Genomic DNA, 17,088 nt, shown 5'->3' with positions numbered 1-17,088 from the left:
GAACGGTGACCCATGCATGAGCAGGGATGCAAATGCATCATAATGCACTGGGGGCACTGGGGGCATTTTCTCTATTTGCCAATCCTAAAGCAAAAAAGCACTGACAATGGCAATAGCTTGGCAATCGCCTTCCATAGCAGGACATATTGGATTTGCCACCGCTTGTTTTCCCAAATATGGGCATGATGTGAATTTTCTGTTCGAATAAAAATAAATGCCCAAAAAATGAGTGGGCATGGCTGCTATTATTTGTGAAAAGATCAATAGCAAAAGCCTCTCTGTCTACTTTTTCCCTACCTATTCTTGACACCATGGATCCCTTCTTCCTCCTGGTTCTTTACTTGGGGCCCGATTCACAGAATGAACTTAAGACTCAATCCTAAACTTACTACTATTTTGGTATTCACAGAATGCACTTACTACTTGTGGCATTCACAGAATGAACTTACTACTTTTGATATTCACAGAAGTTAGGATTTTGTCTTAAGTCTGTCTTAAGTCTGTCTTAAGTTTGTCTTAAGACAAACTTAAGACAAAATCCTAACTTCTGTGAATATCAAAAGTAGTAAGTTCATTCTGTGAATGCCAAAAGTAGTAAGTGCATTCTGTGAATACCCAAATAGTAGTAAGTTTAGGATTGAGTCTTAAGTTCATTCTGTGAATCGGGCCCTTGGACCTTTAAAAACTAAAGTAAGCATGTAGCAAAATAATGGCAAGAACACAAGATATGCCAATTTCTTTTGTCCTGTTTTGCTGGATAATAGCGGGAGTGTTTCTCAATACAGAAGGTAGAATTGCGGTATCAACATTTGGGACCAATCTGTTCAAGTGTCCCATTAGATTGGTTGGGACCTCAACCATTGAATACTGGTGGTTCTTTATTTGAAACCACTGATGTAAAACATTGATGCAGAAACACAACCTTTTCAATGATTTGCACCATCTTACTTTCTTTGGCCGTAGGCATTAAATGTCTTCCTCCTCATGCACTGTTTTTTTACAGGCTCCCCCAATTTGCCAGTGGGTTTCCCATCTGGCTTGTTTCTCTGTTTGAGCTAGTTGTTCTGATGCTCTCCACGCATGTCACATTCCCTGTTCTAGTGCACATCTGAGTGACTAGTGCTATTCCTGGGTTGTTTTTTTCTCACTTGTCTAAACATGGGTGGTTGTAATATGTTTTTCCTCCTGTCAGGGTTTCCCTAGAAAACATATGCCCTGAACATTTATTTGTTGATCTACCACACCGGTGTTTGATTCACTAAGCCAACTTTTCTAGTCCCAAACCACATATCTCTCACCACCCTCCTCCTCCCCCTGTCCCCTGCACTGTGAGCTTCACTATGCATGCCTGCCGTGCTTCTGCAGTTCAAATTCCAGTCCTCGTATGTCCTTGGAATCCTTTGATGCACACAGTGTTCATATTCAACAAAGGACGGCACTGTGGAGACACCCACACTGAATAAACACAGTCACTGCCAAACCACAAATGAACGTAAAAGGCCAGATATACTGAGCGACTTATTAATTTAAGTAGAGCGTATTCGAGGGGGAGCAACTACTAGCTACTGTGCAGCAGGGAATGATAAACATCTCTCACCACAAACCTAACAAAATATTTGATCATCAACATAATAAGAGTGTTTCTAAACCTTAGAAAATTCACTCCTTATAAGTGAAGGTTAATGGTTACCTCACCATACATTACTGGAAAGTGAATGGGTGTCTGGCATACGTCTACGATTGTTAATCCAAGCCAGAATTTCACGGAATCCACATTAGATTCGTTTTACCTACAATAAATCAAAATGTAACTCATCTACATAGCCATTGTTCCTCCTTGGATACTCGCCTCCTGAACCAGCACTAGTTAACACTGGACTACTTGTATTACTTTCTTCGCTTCTGGTCTGGAATAGGGACCTGTGCCTTCCTTCCTTCTGACTGTTTAAGTGGAGGATGGAATTATGCCAGCTCAGCAGCCTTCCATTCCAAACGCAGTTGGGACCCAGTGCTTGACATCTCTACACACCACCGAGTGATGTTATTTTCGCCTTGTTCTTGTTTCTGCCTGTGTTTTTGAAATGTCTGCTTCTCTTCCTGTACTTGTTCACCATCCCACTTGCCATAGTATTAATACATTACCGATAAGCATTTGTCATTTTCAGTCCCTATTTAGTTTACAAACAGTATGTTGTTGGCTTTTGCATTGTTTTATTTAAACTTTTCTCACCGGCAGGTCTCTGCATTTTTTTAATGTAAGCACGGGGATAGCGGATGCGGAGACTCGAACCCGGTTCCACAGTTCTAAAGTCGGCAGCTTTGGATGCTATGCCACATCCTCTCGCCACAACAATTGGCATTATTTGGGGTTTTGTCTCCGTTTCCCTCAGTGAGTTGAGTTTCCCATCCACCCTTAACCCTTTCCTCCCTTTTGTTTCCTTGAGCGCCCCCGTGTACTCAACGTTTCCATTGGATCACCATCAATGCTATATAAAACGGCCTACCTCCCAAGCTAAGGCTTGCCAGACCTGCGTCCAATGGGAGTAAAGGAAACGTGGGCCAATCCGAGCCCATACTGCCCGAGGGCGCAAGTGAAGGCAACAAAAATGGGGAACGGCTTTCATTCGCCACAGCGATCTTGCTTTTCCTTTCTTTTCATCATGTCCCTTACAGATAAGCAAACTAGAGAGTAGTGATAGCAATAGTAAGCACTATAGTGCAGTTCAAGTGTCAGATTTCCATGCGCCATTCTACCCAAGACCATTCAAGAACTGTGCAATAGGGTACCACCAACATCAGTCTTCAGCTACCATGGTATCTCAAAAACTGCATTACCTCTACGTCCCTCGTCCTCGACCCAGTCATAAAACATGAGGTAATATTCACTGACAGGAAACGCTTGCTAACTCCACCCACCCTCCTGCCAGGGAGTATAATAGTATAGCCAAAGCAAAGCACTACTTGTTAAATTTCCTGTCAGTGGATTTGAACGGGGACGCTGAGGAAACTGCTGGGCTTCTACCTCCTTCGTTGTGTTGTTTCTGGGCCTCTCCTTTTGCTGGCCTCTAGGAGTGCCTGGGGACCCTCGTGCGTGGGAGCTCTTGGTGGTCGGGACGCGGGGTTGGTCCCCTGCAACCCATGAGTATGCTTCACTGCCGGGAGTCGTGCTTGCTGGCTTGGTTGGACTCCCAGTCAGCGTTTTCTGGTTACTGTTGTTGCTTCACTGATGCTGGTTGGGGGCCGCCTTGACTGTTGCCGCTGCACGGTCTCAGCTCCTGCAGGGGTCTTTAGCTTTGTTTCCCTGCGGTGCTGGGAGTGGGTCATGTTTATGCATGGGCGGAATTTGCGAATTTGCGATACGTGAATTCACACAAATTCGTAATCGCGATTTGCAAAAATCCGCCAAATTCCGCAAGCTTGGAAAGATCATCAGCGAACGCAGAATCATGGCAAGTCAATGCCGCGCGCGCAAGATTGTATTTTTGAAGCGCAAACAAAAAAAAGGAGAAAAAAAATCCGCCAACTCGCAAATTGTGCATTTTTGGGCAATTTTGCGCGAATCGCTGATCGCAAAATTGCCAAAAATTCGCAAATTCTGCGAGCGGAACAAATTTTCCACCCATACTTAGTCGTGTTACAGACTGCCAGTCGTGGCTTGAGCTGCCTCAGTGTGCAGCACGGTTGGGAGCCAGTGTGGTCTGAAGGGGTGATTCTCTGCTTTTCTCCCGGGGTGTGATAACAGAGATAGCATTCTTTTCTGCGTGGAGCCTCTCCACATGCTGCCTGACGTTTGGAAGTGCCCTGCGGTGGATGCATGGATCAACGGCTGCCGTGCGGGAAGGCTGCTAGAGGTGGCTGGAGCAGTATGTGGTGGATCTTCCCCTGCATTCTGTAAGTATTCCTGGCTGCATTTTCAGCTAGTTTATTGCTGATTGCTGTACATGTGTGGGGGGTCTGGTTGGGAGCAGTTTTCTCTGTCTCTGGTTCACCTATATTTATTACTGCTCTCCAGGGTGGTTCTGCTGTCATGTGTCTGAGACAGTATGGGGAAGCATTCTTCTAAACGCAGACATTGCTCTCCACTTTCTTCTTCCTTCTCCTCCTGGGGGAGTTATAATTCGGCCCCTCCCTTGAGAAAGAGTAAAGAGGGTGATGATGACAGGCTGAGGCACTTAATTTTGGGGACCTTGTCTGCTATGAAGCAAGTAAAAAAGCCAACTGGTGATCCCTCTGGAGGGGGGCACAACATCTACTCGGACATTTCCATTTTGGATTCTTCTGATGAGTCCTCCTTGAGTGCTGTGGACCTTAAGCGGAAATATATCTCTAAGAATGTGTTACCAGATCTTCTTTCCCGTGTGAGTGACAATATGGGTTTCCCAGATGTGGCGATAGCCAGCACCTCAAAGGACATGGTTTTGCACCATTTTCAGAAGCTGCCTACCAAAGCCTTGCCCATTCATCCGTTTGTGATGGATGTTCTTTTGAAGGAATGGAAGGACCTTGATTGCATCATGATACCTTGATTCATGTATACATTTTGTCCCTTGAGAGGCATGGAGGATAATATATCGGAGTGGGTTCCTGTGGACTCTATTGTGGTCAGTCTGGTGGGGCGTCCACCCATGGCTAAGGAGATTGTCCTGAAGGATGGTGTGGATAAAAAGGTTGATTCCTCTCTTACGAGGGATACCATCTTGCCATTTGTTCAGGGGAATGTGGTGCGTATGTGGCCCAGTCTTTATTGTCCGACTTCAAAATATTGTTCTCCATGATCCAGATGCGAGGGCAGTGTCCTGAGTTGTTGGAGTCCATGGAACGTCAGTCTGAGTTCTTTCTGACATTGTGTTTGACTCTGTTAGGGTGTCAGCTTTATCCTGTGGTGCTTCCATTGCATCCCTTCATAATTTGCTGCTGAAGGGTTGGAACACGGATGGTGCTCAGTGTTCCATGGCTTTGAGGCAGCCATTTACTGGTCCTCTGCTTTTTGATAAAGGCCTTGAGAAGAAGTTGCATAAGGTTTATTAGGAGCTGAAGCATTCCTTTTCATTTTAGCGGCATCTGTGGCACAAGGAGGCTTTTTTTTCCTCAGCGAAGTCTTTTTATCAGCCTTCTCGCCAGCAGAGGAGTAACTTCAGGAACCTGAAGGCCCAGGAAAAGGTTTCCAGGGAATATTTTAGAGGAAGCCTCATCCGGATGCCGGTCCTGGGAGTCAGCGTTCCGGACTATGTCGCCTTTCACGGTCCTGCTGGTGGTCTATCTGAGGTTGGTGGGAGACTGCACAAATTCCTGGCTGCCTAGAGACTCATGACTGCTGCCCAGTTGGTGCTGAGTGTGCTGGAGAGGGGTTACCAGATCAAGTTCCTGTCCCCACACCCCTCCCAGAGTCTGGCACCATTCGTACTCCAGTTCCAGAGGATATTTCCCGTCAGAGGGCTCTATTGGAAGGGGTTCAACTTCTGTTCCTGAAGAAGCAATCATCCCTGTTCTGAGGTTGGAATGGGGTTGGGGCACTTATCCATTCGTCTTCCTGGTCCCGAAGATTACAGGAGGTTTCTGAATTGGGATCAGCCTCAGACACCTGAACAGGATTGTCCGGAGGATCCCCTTTAGGATGAAGACCCTACAACGTATGATCCTGTTGATTTAAGCCAGCTGTGTAATGTCTACTTTGGATCTTTAGGATGCGTATCTGCATGTGCCTGTGGCATTAGGGTTCCAGAAGTTTCTGCAGTTCTCCCTGCAAGGTCGCTATTGGCAGTTTTGTGTCCTCCTTTGAGGCCTCCACTCCTCTCCCAGGGTCTTAACCAAGGTGGTGGCTCGCCTTGTGGCTCACGTGCACTTCCAGGGGGTCTCTGTGTTTCTGTACCTGGACGACTGGCTGCTGCATGCCTCTCTTACCTGGTGATGTTTCATCATCTGTCTTTGACCATAAGTATGCTCGAGAGTCACAGATTCCTCCAGAATTTTCCGAAGTGCCCCCTTCAACCTGCCACCAGGAGGTCTTTTATAGGGGCGGACTTCGACTCTGTTCTGGGCAAAGTGTTCCTGCCTCCCTCTCTGATATAGCATCTGCCGTCTTTGTTGAGGACTCTGTTATCTCGACTCTCGGCCTGCTGCTTCATTGGATGGAGGTGCAGGGGCACATGGAGGCCTCAATGTTCACGGTGCTATTAGCCAGGTTGCGTCTTTGTTCCTTGCTGTGCCATCTTCACCTCTTTGTTTTCCTGTTCAGGATTTGTCCTTGGTGGTCCTGGTCCCTCTGGATGTGGTGCACAGCCTGCAGTGGTGGATGGACGCATCCAACCTCTCCCGGGGTATATGGTTGCATCCGGCGCCACCAGTGGTTTTGATGATGGATGCCAGTGTCCGGGGATGGAGTGCGACTCTGGGTAGGTGGATTGTGCAGGCTTGTTAACTGGGGTCAGAAACCCGGCGCTCTTCCAACTTGAAGGAGCTGTCGGCTGTGAAGAGGGCCCTTCGATACTTCCAGGCTCCTCTGTTGGGTTGCAAAGTCCTGGTGCGGTCCAACAACATTGTGACTGTGGCTTACGTGAATCATCAGGGCAGTACTCACAGTCATTCTTTGAATCTTGTGGCCTGTACTATAGCGAGTTGGATGGTGCTGCATCTCCAGGCCATTTCATGTCAACACATCAGGGGCACAAACAATGTGGTAGCGGATGCCCTGAGTCACAGGTTTCCCTCCTCTCTGATGTGGTGCTGTCTCCCAGGGTGTTCCGCGGAGGTTTGGGGCTCCCAGGTTGGACTTGTTTGCTTCCAGGACCAATGCCTCCTGCCTCTCTTTTGTTTATGAATTCCGGAGCAGGGAGTGTGGGGTGTGGAGGTCTTGTCCTTCATGTGGCCTCCTTGGTTGCTACATGCTTTCCCTCCTTTTCCCCTCATTCCTGCATTCCAGCTGAAGGTCCAAAGGGTGGGGGCACATGTGGTGGCTGTGTAACCACACCAGCCCCGGAGGTCTTGGTTCCTGCTGTTGTTGAGTGTGGCAGAGGGTCCTCCTTGGATGTTGCAGCAGTATCTGTCTCCTCTGAGGCCTTTCTCTCCTCCCCTGCTGGTCTGCTCACCTTAGCGGTCTGGAGGTTGAGCAGCTGTCGCTAGGTGGGAGGGGTTAGCCTGACCACATCAATTCTGTGATGCAGGGTTCACGTCCACTTTGTTTTCCTATTCTAAGCATTGGTCTTCATTCGACAGCTGGTGGTCTGTTCTCTACTTCTTGTTCTGTCTCTGACATTCTTCAATTCTTTTAAGACAGGTTCCATAGGGTTTTACTCTGTCTACCCTGAAAGGTGAGTGGGCGGCTGTCAGAGCTTCTTTGTCCTTGGAGGATGGTCTGTTGGTGTTCCGAAGCTTTTCTCTCTCCTCTGCTGCGGTCCGGTCTTCGGTCCTGCATTCTCTTCAGTCCTCTTCGTTTGAGCCTTTGTTGACTATGGATGTCAAGTTCTTGTCTTTTAAGGTGGCTTTCCTGGTGGCAATCATTTCAGCTCGGAGGTTGGGAGAACTTTCTGCTTTGTGTTGTTCTGTCCATTTTTTTAGATTTGTGGAGGATGCTGTGATTTTGCGTTTGGATCCTGGTTTTGTTCCGAAAATTTGTTCTAAATTTCAAACATCTCAGGAGTTGGTGTTGCCTTCTTTCTACTCTTCATCTTCTTCTCCTGAGGAACACTTGTTGCACTCTCTGGATGTGAAGTGTGCTTGCTCTGTGTATGTGGACAGGTCTGCTGTCTTTCGTGCTTCTGACATTCTGTTTGTGACTTTTGATCTGGCTGGCCGTGGTAAAGCTGCCTCTCAGCTGACCCTGGGTTGTTGGATCAAGTCCGCTATTTCTGTGGCTTATCAGGGCTCTGGTTTGCTGTTTCCTTCAGGGGTCCTGGTCTGGTCCACTTGGAGGAGTCTCGGCTTCCTGGGCTGCCTTTCATGTGGTGGCTTTGGATGAGATCTGTCATTCTGGGACTTGGGCTTCTGAGTCCACCTTTATGCGACATTATAGGTTGAATTGGTTTCTTTTTCTCAATGATGCCCTATCCAGGCTGATTGTATATTTATTAGACTTTACCCAGTCTACTTCTGTGGGTGGTAAGTTACTGATCCCATTTTTACAGATCTCTCTTTGAGCCAAGAGAATCAGGTAAAAAAAAACAGACGTTTTACCTCATTAGTGATGCAGCACTGGTAACCCAAAAGTACGAGAGGCAGACTTACCTGGAGTTCTGTGTCCAATATAGATGAAATACATCTACTTACATCGCCCCAGAATCTTTTAATCACAGGAAAAAATCCTGTCCTACAGCTCTAAATTGGTTAGATCTCAAATGAATGGAGGCGGTTAAGGCAAGGGACAGGTCCAAGATTTATGCTTTCTCTCTTTTTGGTCTCCTACTCCTCTTGTGTGAACTGCAGTTCAGCTGGTTGGCCAGGGTAGAAAACTGAGGGAGAAGTTTATTGGACATTATGGTCCTTCCAAATAACTTCCTCACTGGCCTGCTCTGACACCTTCAAGGCCCCCCACGGCGTGCCACAGGGATCTATACTGAGTCCCCTGTTTTTTAACCTTTACCTCCGACCCCTAGCAGACTTAGCCGAAAAATCTGGACTTACCCTCATGACCTACGCCGACGATGCCCAAATTATTTTCTCCCTATCTGAATCCTGTCCGACATCCCCTTCTCTCCTCAAATCAGGGCTACAAAACATCCTTAATTGGATGACAAGAAACCAATTAAATCTCAATGGAGACAAGACAGAGATTCTTCTCTTAGGAAAACGTCAAGATCTTTGGAATCCTTCACACTGGCCAAACCAGATGGGCAACTTTCCTACCCCAGTGACTCAAGTTCGTAATCTAGGAGTCATCTTGGATAGCTCCCTCTCCATGAGCCAACAGGCCAACAAAGTTGTTGGCCTTTGCCTTACCATCATCAAATGGCTGAGGAAAATTATTTGGATGCTGCCCTCTTCCACGCAAAAGACCGTAGTCAATGCCCTCATTACATCACGGCTTGACTACGGCAACATTCTGTACCTTGGCTCAAACAAAGCGGTAGTCAGTCGACTACAACTTGTCCAGAACGCTACAGTTCGACTACTGCACAAAATCCCCAAAAATACTGGAGTCTCGAGCTATCGTTGCAAACTCCACTGGCTCAGGATTGAAAGCAGAATCCGTTTCAAAGCCCTGAACTACATGTTCAGAATCAAGGCAGGTACTGCTCCCAAATACCTCCTAGCTCTGGCTCACCCCTATACTCCCAAGCGTAATCTTCGTTCGCAATCTGCTGCCAATTTCTGTGTACCAAGATTTAAACTGGCAAAAATGGGAGGCAGATCCTTCTCCCACCTTGGACCATCCCTCTGGAACACACTCCCTCCCTTCATTCGAAAGGAGGAAAATCATGTCAAGTTCAGAAAGCACGTTAAGACCTGGCTATTGGCGCAATACCTTGAATAGCCAGAAATCTCTCTTGACATCCTTATGCTGTGTCTCGGCGCCGGGAAACCCTTTCTGGGTAGCTGTAGCGCTTTACAAATGGAAAAAATAAATAAAATAAATAAATAAATTATGATCCTTGGTATAAATAAATAGCCCTGGTAGGTGCTAGAAAAGGAGAGCCCGATAGCTTGATTCTAAGGTGAATGAGGACTTCCAAAAACAAAAAATTACAGGTTGAATCGCACTCTGGGTAACCGTTTGAATTTTTAGTGTGCTGTTTTGCGTACTGTGGAGCCTCATGTTCCTCACGGAACTATATATATGACATTAAAGTTCACGGAGGTGCGTTTCCCTCCTGTGTGTGGTCTGAATTTTTTTTTGCTGGTGCGCCAACACCCTTCACATTGGAGGGGTCTGTTTTGGTCTGCTATGGTATGCTTTAAGTTTTATGACTGGGTCCAGCACGAGGGACATAGAGGTAATGTCCTGATTACTTACTGGTAATCCTCATTACTCTTAGTGCTACTCGTCCTTGACCTAGTCATCTTTCCCACCCGCTCTCCCTGTGTCAGGCCTTTGTTGTGCTTGGTATGTCAGGAAGTGCTTTGCTCTGGCTATAGTATTATAGTCCCTGACAGGAGGGTGGGTGGAGTTAGCAAGCATTTCCTGTTTTGTTTCCTGTCAGTGAATATTACCTCATGTTTTATGACTGGGTTGAGGACGAGTAGGATTAAGAGTAATGAGGATTACCGGTAAGTAATCAGAACATAGGTGGGCAATAGTGTATCCTCAGAGGTACCCTGCTGCAAAGACTGATTTTCAACTATGGAACTGAAATTCAGAATGTAAATCTCTTGTAATTTCTGTCTCTGTGTATTCCAAGAGCCATAGAGCTTGAGGGGGAAAGTAGCCAATTGTTTTGCATAATATGCAGTGCTTTAAATGGGGGGTGGACTCTCTGGTACAGATTACCTGCACTTCTTTAATTTGAAGGGGAGCGTACCTGCACTTATCAGCACTGCTGCAATACATTTAATGGGAGAGTACAGGCCGTTCTGGGGAGCAAACAGGTACTCTAAAGAATGAGTAAGTGCACTTCTATATTTCCAATTAAAGCAGTGATAATATGTATACTCGAGGAAAAGGGAATTCCACCAAAACTGACAGGGCCACATCATATAAGGCACAAATTAAACAACTAATTTACAGTTTAAATGTGAAAGATAGAATTATCTTTGATGCAAAATAAGTGTGATCCTGAGTTCATTAAACAGCTCAATACCGGCTTGTGGGCTGTGGCTTATGTTTTTTTAATGTGCTGTAAAGCAGTGGAGAGTATGACGTGTGAAAGCCTACCTTCAAAAAACGTGTCCCCTGCTGTAGAGTCACGAGGTGGCATAATGCATTGCAGATGTGCTTTTGAAATGGGGTCTATTATGAATGCCCAGTCACTTCTACAAGACCTTCATAGTTTGCTTTGTATAGTAGACTTTTGCGTAGTCATTTGTAACTTTTCTCCATGTACTATATACATTTTCACTCAACATATTTGACTATACAAGTTCTACAATTAGAAAACACATTACTATGAACAAAGTGTCGCGCTGTAGATGGAACCAAAGCAAGCATTACCCAGGAAGGCAAGGGCCGCACTCAGAGTCCTTCTCTGCATTGCCATAAGTCAGAACGGTGGCACGATAGAAGCCTTCACAATCCTTGTGACGTCTACACATCTGGTAGCCTCCTCTTGAATACTTGCCACCTGGACAAGGTGTACATCCGTAGTCGTCATCTTTTGTGCCATACCCACACGTCTGTAATTACAGGGAAGTTTTAGAATACAACATTTACATTGGTTTAAAGTTATTAATTGAAGGAACACAAGGGGGTAATATGCCACTCAACTCTTAGTGGCCCATTTTACTCAACACACAATTTCAAACTGAAGCAGCTCTCCGGAGCCAAACTAACTACACAGAAAATCAAATACAGCTCTTTTGTGTCAGGGTCAATGACTGTTACATGTGTGTAATCTTAAAAGTTGTGCTATAGTGGTGCCTGTGTTTTCTATGGCATGAGCAGTCCCAGAATTCTGGATGCGAACATAGGGACAGAAGACTACAAACAAGACGCATAAAACCAAAGCAGGAGATTCTTCACTTTTGCATCCAATGCAGGGTGAGTAGGCATCTCAGATATAAAGGGACACTTTATTTTTCACCTCCTGTCCAACAAATGTGAGTAAATGTATCACTTGTCCAGCTTTTCAGGTAGGGTAGCCTGAACACAGAGGGCGCCACTTTATCATGTGTTGCAGTGCAGAATTACTTACCAGACCAAAAAGCAGTTCAGTTAACACAGGTGACAGTGTGTGTAAAAGATGCACTTAATTCCCTTTATTGCCTCGTTAGGTCTTGCCTAGCCAGTGCATGTGCTGTCTCTTTGAGACATGCTGTATCTACTCTGTAGGCTTACAGCCTGCCCATCACTTTAATTTTATTCTTTGCATGTCCTTCGAAAAGGCTTTCCTCTCTGTGGCTAATATTGGTCTGCATTCGTTACTAGTAACAACTGGACTATACTTGATGCTTCCACTGGTCCTGAGGCCGACCAAACAGTCAGCACCCACAACATTGGGCTAGCCACTCATCCCCGTCCAGCCCGCTCGCCCGCCCCAAGCAAACCCTTCTGCTTTCTAGCAGTGCGAGAAGCAGAAACATAAAATAGTACTTATACCATTTTATGTTTCTGCTTATCGAGCTGCAAGAAAGCAATGGGGGGATGGTCCTCTGCCCACATGGAGGAGCAGCCCTTTCCCACACCATGCTGTAATGCAAAGAGTCAATCTGTTTGATAAGATCTGCTCAGATCGACAGCGGCCTTCCTTGTTCTTCGCACAACTTTATAATCTGGTTTTAAATGTGAAGGATCCGTTACTAATTATTGACAGCGAGCAATAGCTTAATAAACAACAAGCATTGGCAAAGCCAATAGGTCTCACCTATGCTAGATCTATTGACTTTGTCAGTGTTTGATTGCACATGTTGCACATCAAGTCTGCTGTGCAACATGACTCAGAGAAAAGAAAAATATAGCGTTAAAGAAGTTCAGGTTAGTAGTGCTTTAATTTTCTACTTTTAGCTGCGCTGCTGTTCAAAATGGCCCAGAAAAATAGTTTACAAGACAATAGAGCTCTCATAAGCAAGAACTAATGGCTTTGCAAATACTTGTTTTCTGTGCTTCCAACGTCATTGAGGAATATTAAATAAGTCATACTGCTCTCCTAGGTCGATACAAAATTGTAGTCTTTTATCTAGGTTTAGGAAAAGCCCCGGTTTTTATTTTCCAAAATCTGGCCACCCCATTCATAGGTCTTTATAATTAAGATATATTGAAAAACTCCTTTTCAGATTTTCTTTATTAGAGCAAATGAGATCAAAAACATTGGAGTTCAATCCAATGTGTCCTGTGTTGAAGGTAGGGTAAAGGTTATGCTGTCAGCTATGCCAACTGGAAAAACAGCCATGTTCAACTGGAATGCGTCGGTCAATAACATTATTGTGGGTTACATAATTTGATTGCTACCAAGTTGATTGGAACTGTATGTTAGAAATCGGGGTCTCTAGTTGGCAGAGGTATGCATATATATATAAATAAATATTTGCCCCCAGACAAACAGAAACACAGTAACAACTCTACAAATAGATACCACACCAGTTTAGAAGAATAAAGTATCTATATCCAAACAAAACAAAACCATTACGACAAAAATCCAACAGACACAATTCAAAATATGACTTTTAAAAGGTTTTGAGCAACTCTGTCCATTGAAATCTATTGATGCGTGATTTTACACAATGTACCTTTAGATACGTCAAAATTCACAAGGCCAAACAGCTGCAGAGAAGGGAAGCGTAGAAAAACACAGTGATGCATCAGTTCCCGAGTCCTTGGGGAGGTGATGCAACAGTTCTGCTGCACGAAGGCGAAGTGATGCATAGAATCCGAACTGTAGGGGGAAGTGATGCATCAATTCCAGGGTGGTTCTGGTCTGCGAGTGATGGACCGGAAAACGTGCCACACAGGTGCGATGTGTGGAAATCTGTCATGTGCTAGAAGTTGATGCGGTGGTGGCAAACAGGCACTGCGTCGATTTCTCCAGCCGCGGTTCCACGATGCGTCGATTCTTTCAGCCGCCCAGCAGGGCCTGCATTGGAGTTAGTGTGGTGATCTTGGATTTAGGAGATCGGTCCACAGGACTTGGTGTGTAGTGGATTTTTCAGGTGCTGCATTGATTATATGGCCACACGGTGGCTGTGCGTGGACATTTTGCCCACACGGCGGTGTGACGTTGGAAAAACAGGCTCTGCAAGAGCGATGCATTGATTTTCTTGGTTTCTTCAATTTGTTTTATCTCCCATCAAGAGGAACAACTTCCAATCAATCAATCAATCAATAAGCATTTGTAAAGCACAACTCATCATCCCTAGGGGTATCTGGGTGATGTATCTTTGTCGAAGAGCCATGTTCTGAGTCTCTTTCTGAAGTCTGTGAGTGAGGGAGGCCATAAGGAGCTGGAAGGGGAGGTTGTTCCAGGTCTAGGCTTCGATGTAGAAGAAGGAGCTGCCACAGCTAAGGGTGTGATGAATGCAGGGTATGTGTGCGAGGGTGAGTGAAGAGGAGCGTAGGCATCTAGCGGGTCGGTGGAAGTTAAGTCTATAGTTAAGGTCCTAGGTCGTGGAATGCTTTGTATGCGTGTGCGATTTTCTTGAACTTACATCTTTTCTGAATGGGAAGCCAGTGGAGGTTTCTCAGGTGGGGAGCGATGTGGTTTTCATTTAGAGAGGTCCAGGATAAATCTGGCCGCAGCTTTCTATATGTTCTGGAGTCTTCTAAGGAGCTGGATGAAGATGCCAGCATAAAGGGCGAAGCTTTAGTTGAGGCGACTGGTGACGATGGCCTGAGTGACTGTCTTTCTGGTGTTGGTAGGTAGCCATCTTTATCCAGAGGCTCACACCTCAACCCCCCTTGTGACTGCTTAGATGCACATCCCCAGCTCCTGTCACTCCAAAACCAATTGGTGAATACACAAACAGGCAGAGGCACACAATATGGTTAAACAAGAAAATGCCCACCTTTTAAAAGTGGCATTTTCAAACATACAATCTAAAAACCACCTTCACTAAAAGGTGTGTTATTAAATTCTGAATTCAGAGAGCCTAAACTCCAAATCTCTATCTTTTCCCAATGGAAAGCTACACTTCTAAGATATTACATGACAGCTCCCATGTTAACCTATGGGACAGACAGCCTTTCAATAGTGAAAAACGAATGGCACAATATTTTACTACCAGGACATGTAAAATACACAAGCACATGTCCTGCCTTCAACATACAGAGCACCCTGCCCATGAGGGTACCTTAGGCCTACCTTAGGGCTGCCTTACATGTAATAAAGGGAGAGGTTAAGGTCTGGCAAGTGGGGGAACTTGCAGTTAGACATGGCAGTTAGAAAACTGTACGCAGACACTGCAGTGGCAGGTCTTAGACTCATTTGAAAGGCTACTGGTGTGGATGGCACAATCAGTGCTTCAGGGCCACTTGTAGCATTTGATTTACAGGCCCTGGGCACACACTGTGCACTTTACTAGGGGCTTACCAGTAAATCAAATGCCAATCATGGATAGCCAATCTGAATCACAATTTAACAAGGGAACCCTTGCACTTTGGGACTGATAATCCATGGCAAAGTGCCCAGAGTACCTAAACCAGCAAAAACAAAATCAAGCACACAGTCCAAAAATACAGGAGGTATAGGCAAAAAGACAGGGAAACCATGTCAAGGATGCCAGGTCTAACACCGTACACCTCAGAAATGGAGACAGACTGAAATCAAACCAAAACTGTGAGCACTTTTTATTCCATACAGACGGGAGCTTGTCTTGGGACCTTGATAGTTTTTCTCCAATCCTCTGCATGCAACATCCAAGGTAAAAAAACAAACCAAGAAGTTCAAAGTATCACCTACGTGAGTTAAAGAGTATGTGCTCAAACACCTCTGTCAATATACTGTTCTATTCTGACCTCACAAAAACATACATCACTTGGCGAGTTGCACATCATGAATTGGCTTGATCACATAACGCTGAGCAACTGGCAACTCAATGTTAAAAATAATACTTCATGAGCTATTTCAATTGGACGTAGAAGGGTGTAAAGGTTTAGTAAAAAAGTTTTTAATTTCTTTTTTTGCTCGAAATTATTAAAGTATTTGATCTTTAACATACCTTAAAGTCAATTGAAAGTGTTATTTGGATGAATATATATGTATCCCGAAAATAAACAAAACACATTAAATTAACCAAAATAGAAAACCAAAGGGTGGAGTCAGAGGTTCTTTCATCGTACTTTCTACCACCTAATGTAAACATCTTCACCCCTCCTTTTATTTTGCATGTCATCCTTAAAAATTCTTTATAAATAGTACGTAAGGACCAAACATTTTGAATGAAATGAATGGATGCCATGAAACGACATTTAGTCAAATAATGAGGCCACAAGTACTCCAAGAGTTGTTGATTACACACTTTCACATGATTGAGAATAATGGCATTATATATTGCGCTCCGAGTTTTCTAAATCTGGTTATTCACAGCAACACAGCAAGAGTGAGACACAAAAGTGAGATAATTCCTTTTCACCCTGTTGCCATGCCATAAAGGGAAGCGCTTGCCTCCCAGGTGTTCTCCTGCCTCGCCCGGGTCTCGAGACACCCAAGATCTTTCGCCACCGACTGACTCATTGCCAGTCAGCTGCAGGTCTCTGCTGATCTTTTTATTAGGAAAAAAATATACATCCCTGGCAAGCAACTCTCACAGAGCTGCTGTTAGCGTGGTGTTGGGGTGGTTCTACGCTCAGTGTGCGAGCGGAGACGGAGGCTTGGGAAGAGTGAGGTGAGGTGGTGCAAATGATGGTTGAGAAGGGTGGCAGAAACCCAGATGGGTAGTTTTTAGGTCTCGCCTATGCAGTGCGTAAACGCTACTTAGGAGGGACCTCTTGGCATCGCTCTGTACTTTCTTGGAAACTCGTGCATGTTTTGAACTGTTTCCAATGAGTACTCGTGCATGCAGAGAGTTTGCCTTGGGGGAGTGAGCAGCGGCGCAATCTATTAGCAATTATTGCGCCTGCCGCTGCCCGCTCCCGCAAGGCAAACGCCCTGCATGCACGAGTACTCTTTAACTTTTACGGCTGCATGGCCGCGCTGGTTTTAATAGTAGGTGCCGCGAAGCATGCAGGAGGGATTTCTACAAGGATTATTCCCCAGCTTTTTAAATGTGAAAATTGCTGAAGACCAACACTATTCCTTAAAGTTAACTTAAAACATGTAGCTAGCTTCTCGCCTCAGATACTTTCAAGCTTCACCTTTCGTCCCACTCTCATTAGCCTCGCCCATTTGCGGCAGCCTCGACCAATCGGGATGCATAATCAGCCGAACCCACCTGTCAATCTGAGAACCGGCTGTCAGCGGAGTAGGCTGCATGAGCCCCGCACGAGTGCTCCCCTGCACTCCTGTAACGTGCGCGCTGTCGCTAGGTCATTCCCTGTGATGGGAACTAGTTGCCACTGTACCGCTGCCCGCT

At 45.4% G+C, this 17,088-nt stretch overlaps 1 protein-coding gene across 6 annotated transcripts in view; it reads right to left on the bottom strand.

Annotated features, from left to right (window-relative positions):
- EDAR (ectodysplasin A receptor) overlaps positions 1 to 17,088 on the bottom strand; it is a 494,038-nt gene that overhangs the window by 191,004 nt on the left and 285,946 nt on the right. For all 6 annotated transcript variants that reach the window (XM_086934280.1, XM_086934281.1, XM_086934284.1 and 3 more), the window contains one exon: positions 11,081 to 11,262. In XM_086934280.1, coding sequence (XP_086790406.1) covers positions 11,081 to 11,262 — 182 coding nt within the window. The remainder of the gene's footprint in view (positions 1 to 11,080; positions 11,263 to 17,088) is intronic.

Source organism: Lissotriton vulgaris, chromosome 8 (genome assembly GCF_964263255.1).
Source record: "Lissotriton vulgaris chromosome 8, aLisVul1.2, whole genome shotgun sequence".
Taxonomy (NCBI): Eukaryota; Metazoa; Chordata; class Amphibia; order Caudata; family Salamandridae; genus Lissotriton; species Lissotriton vulgaris.
Note: the sequence above shows the minus strand (reverse complement) of the source record. Positions and strands in the feature narration are given on the sequence as shown.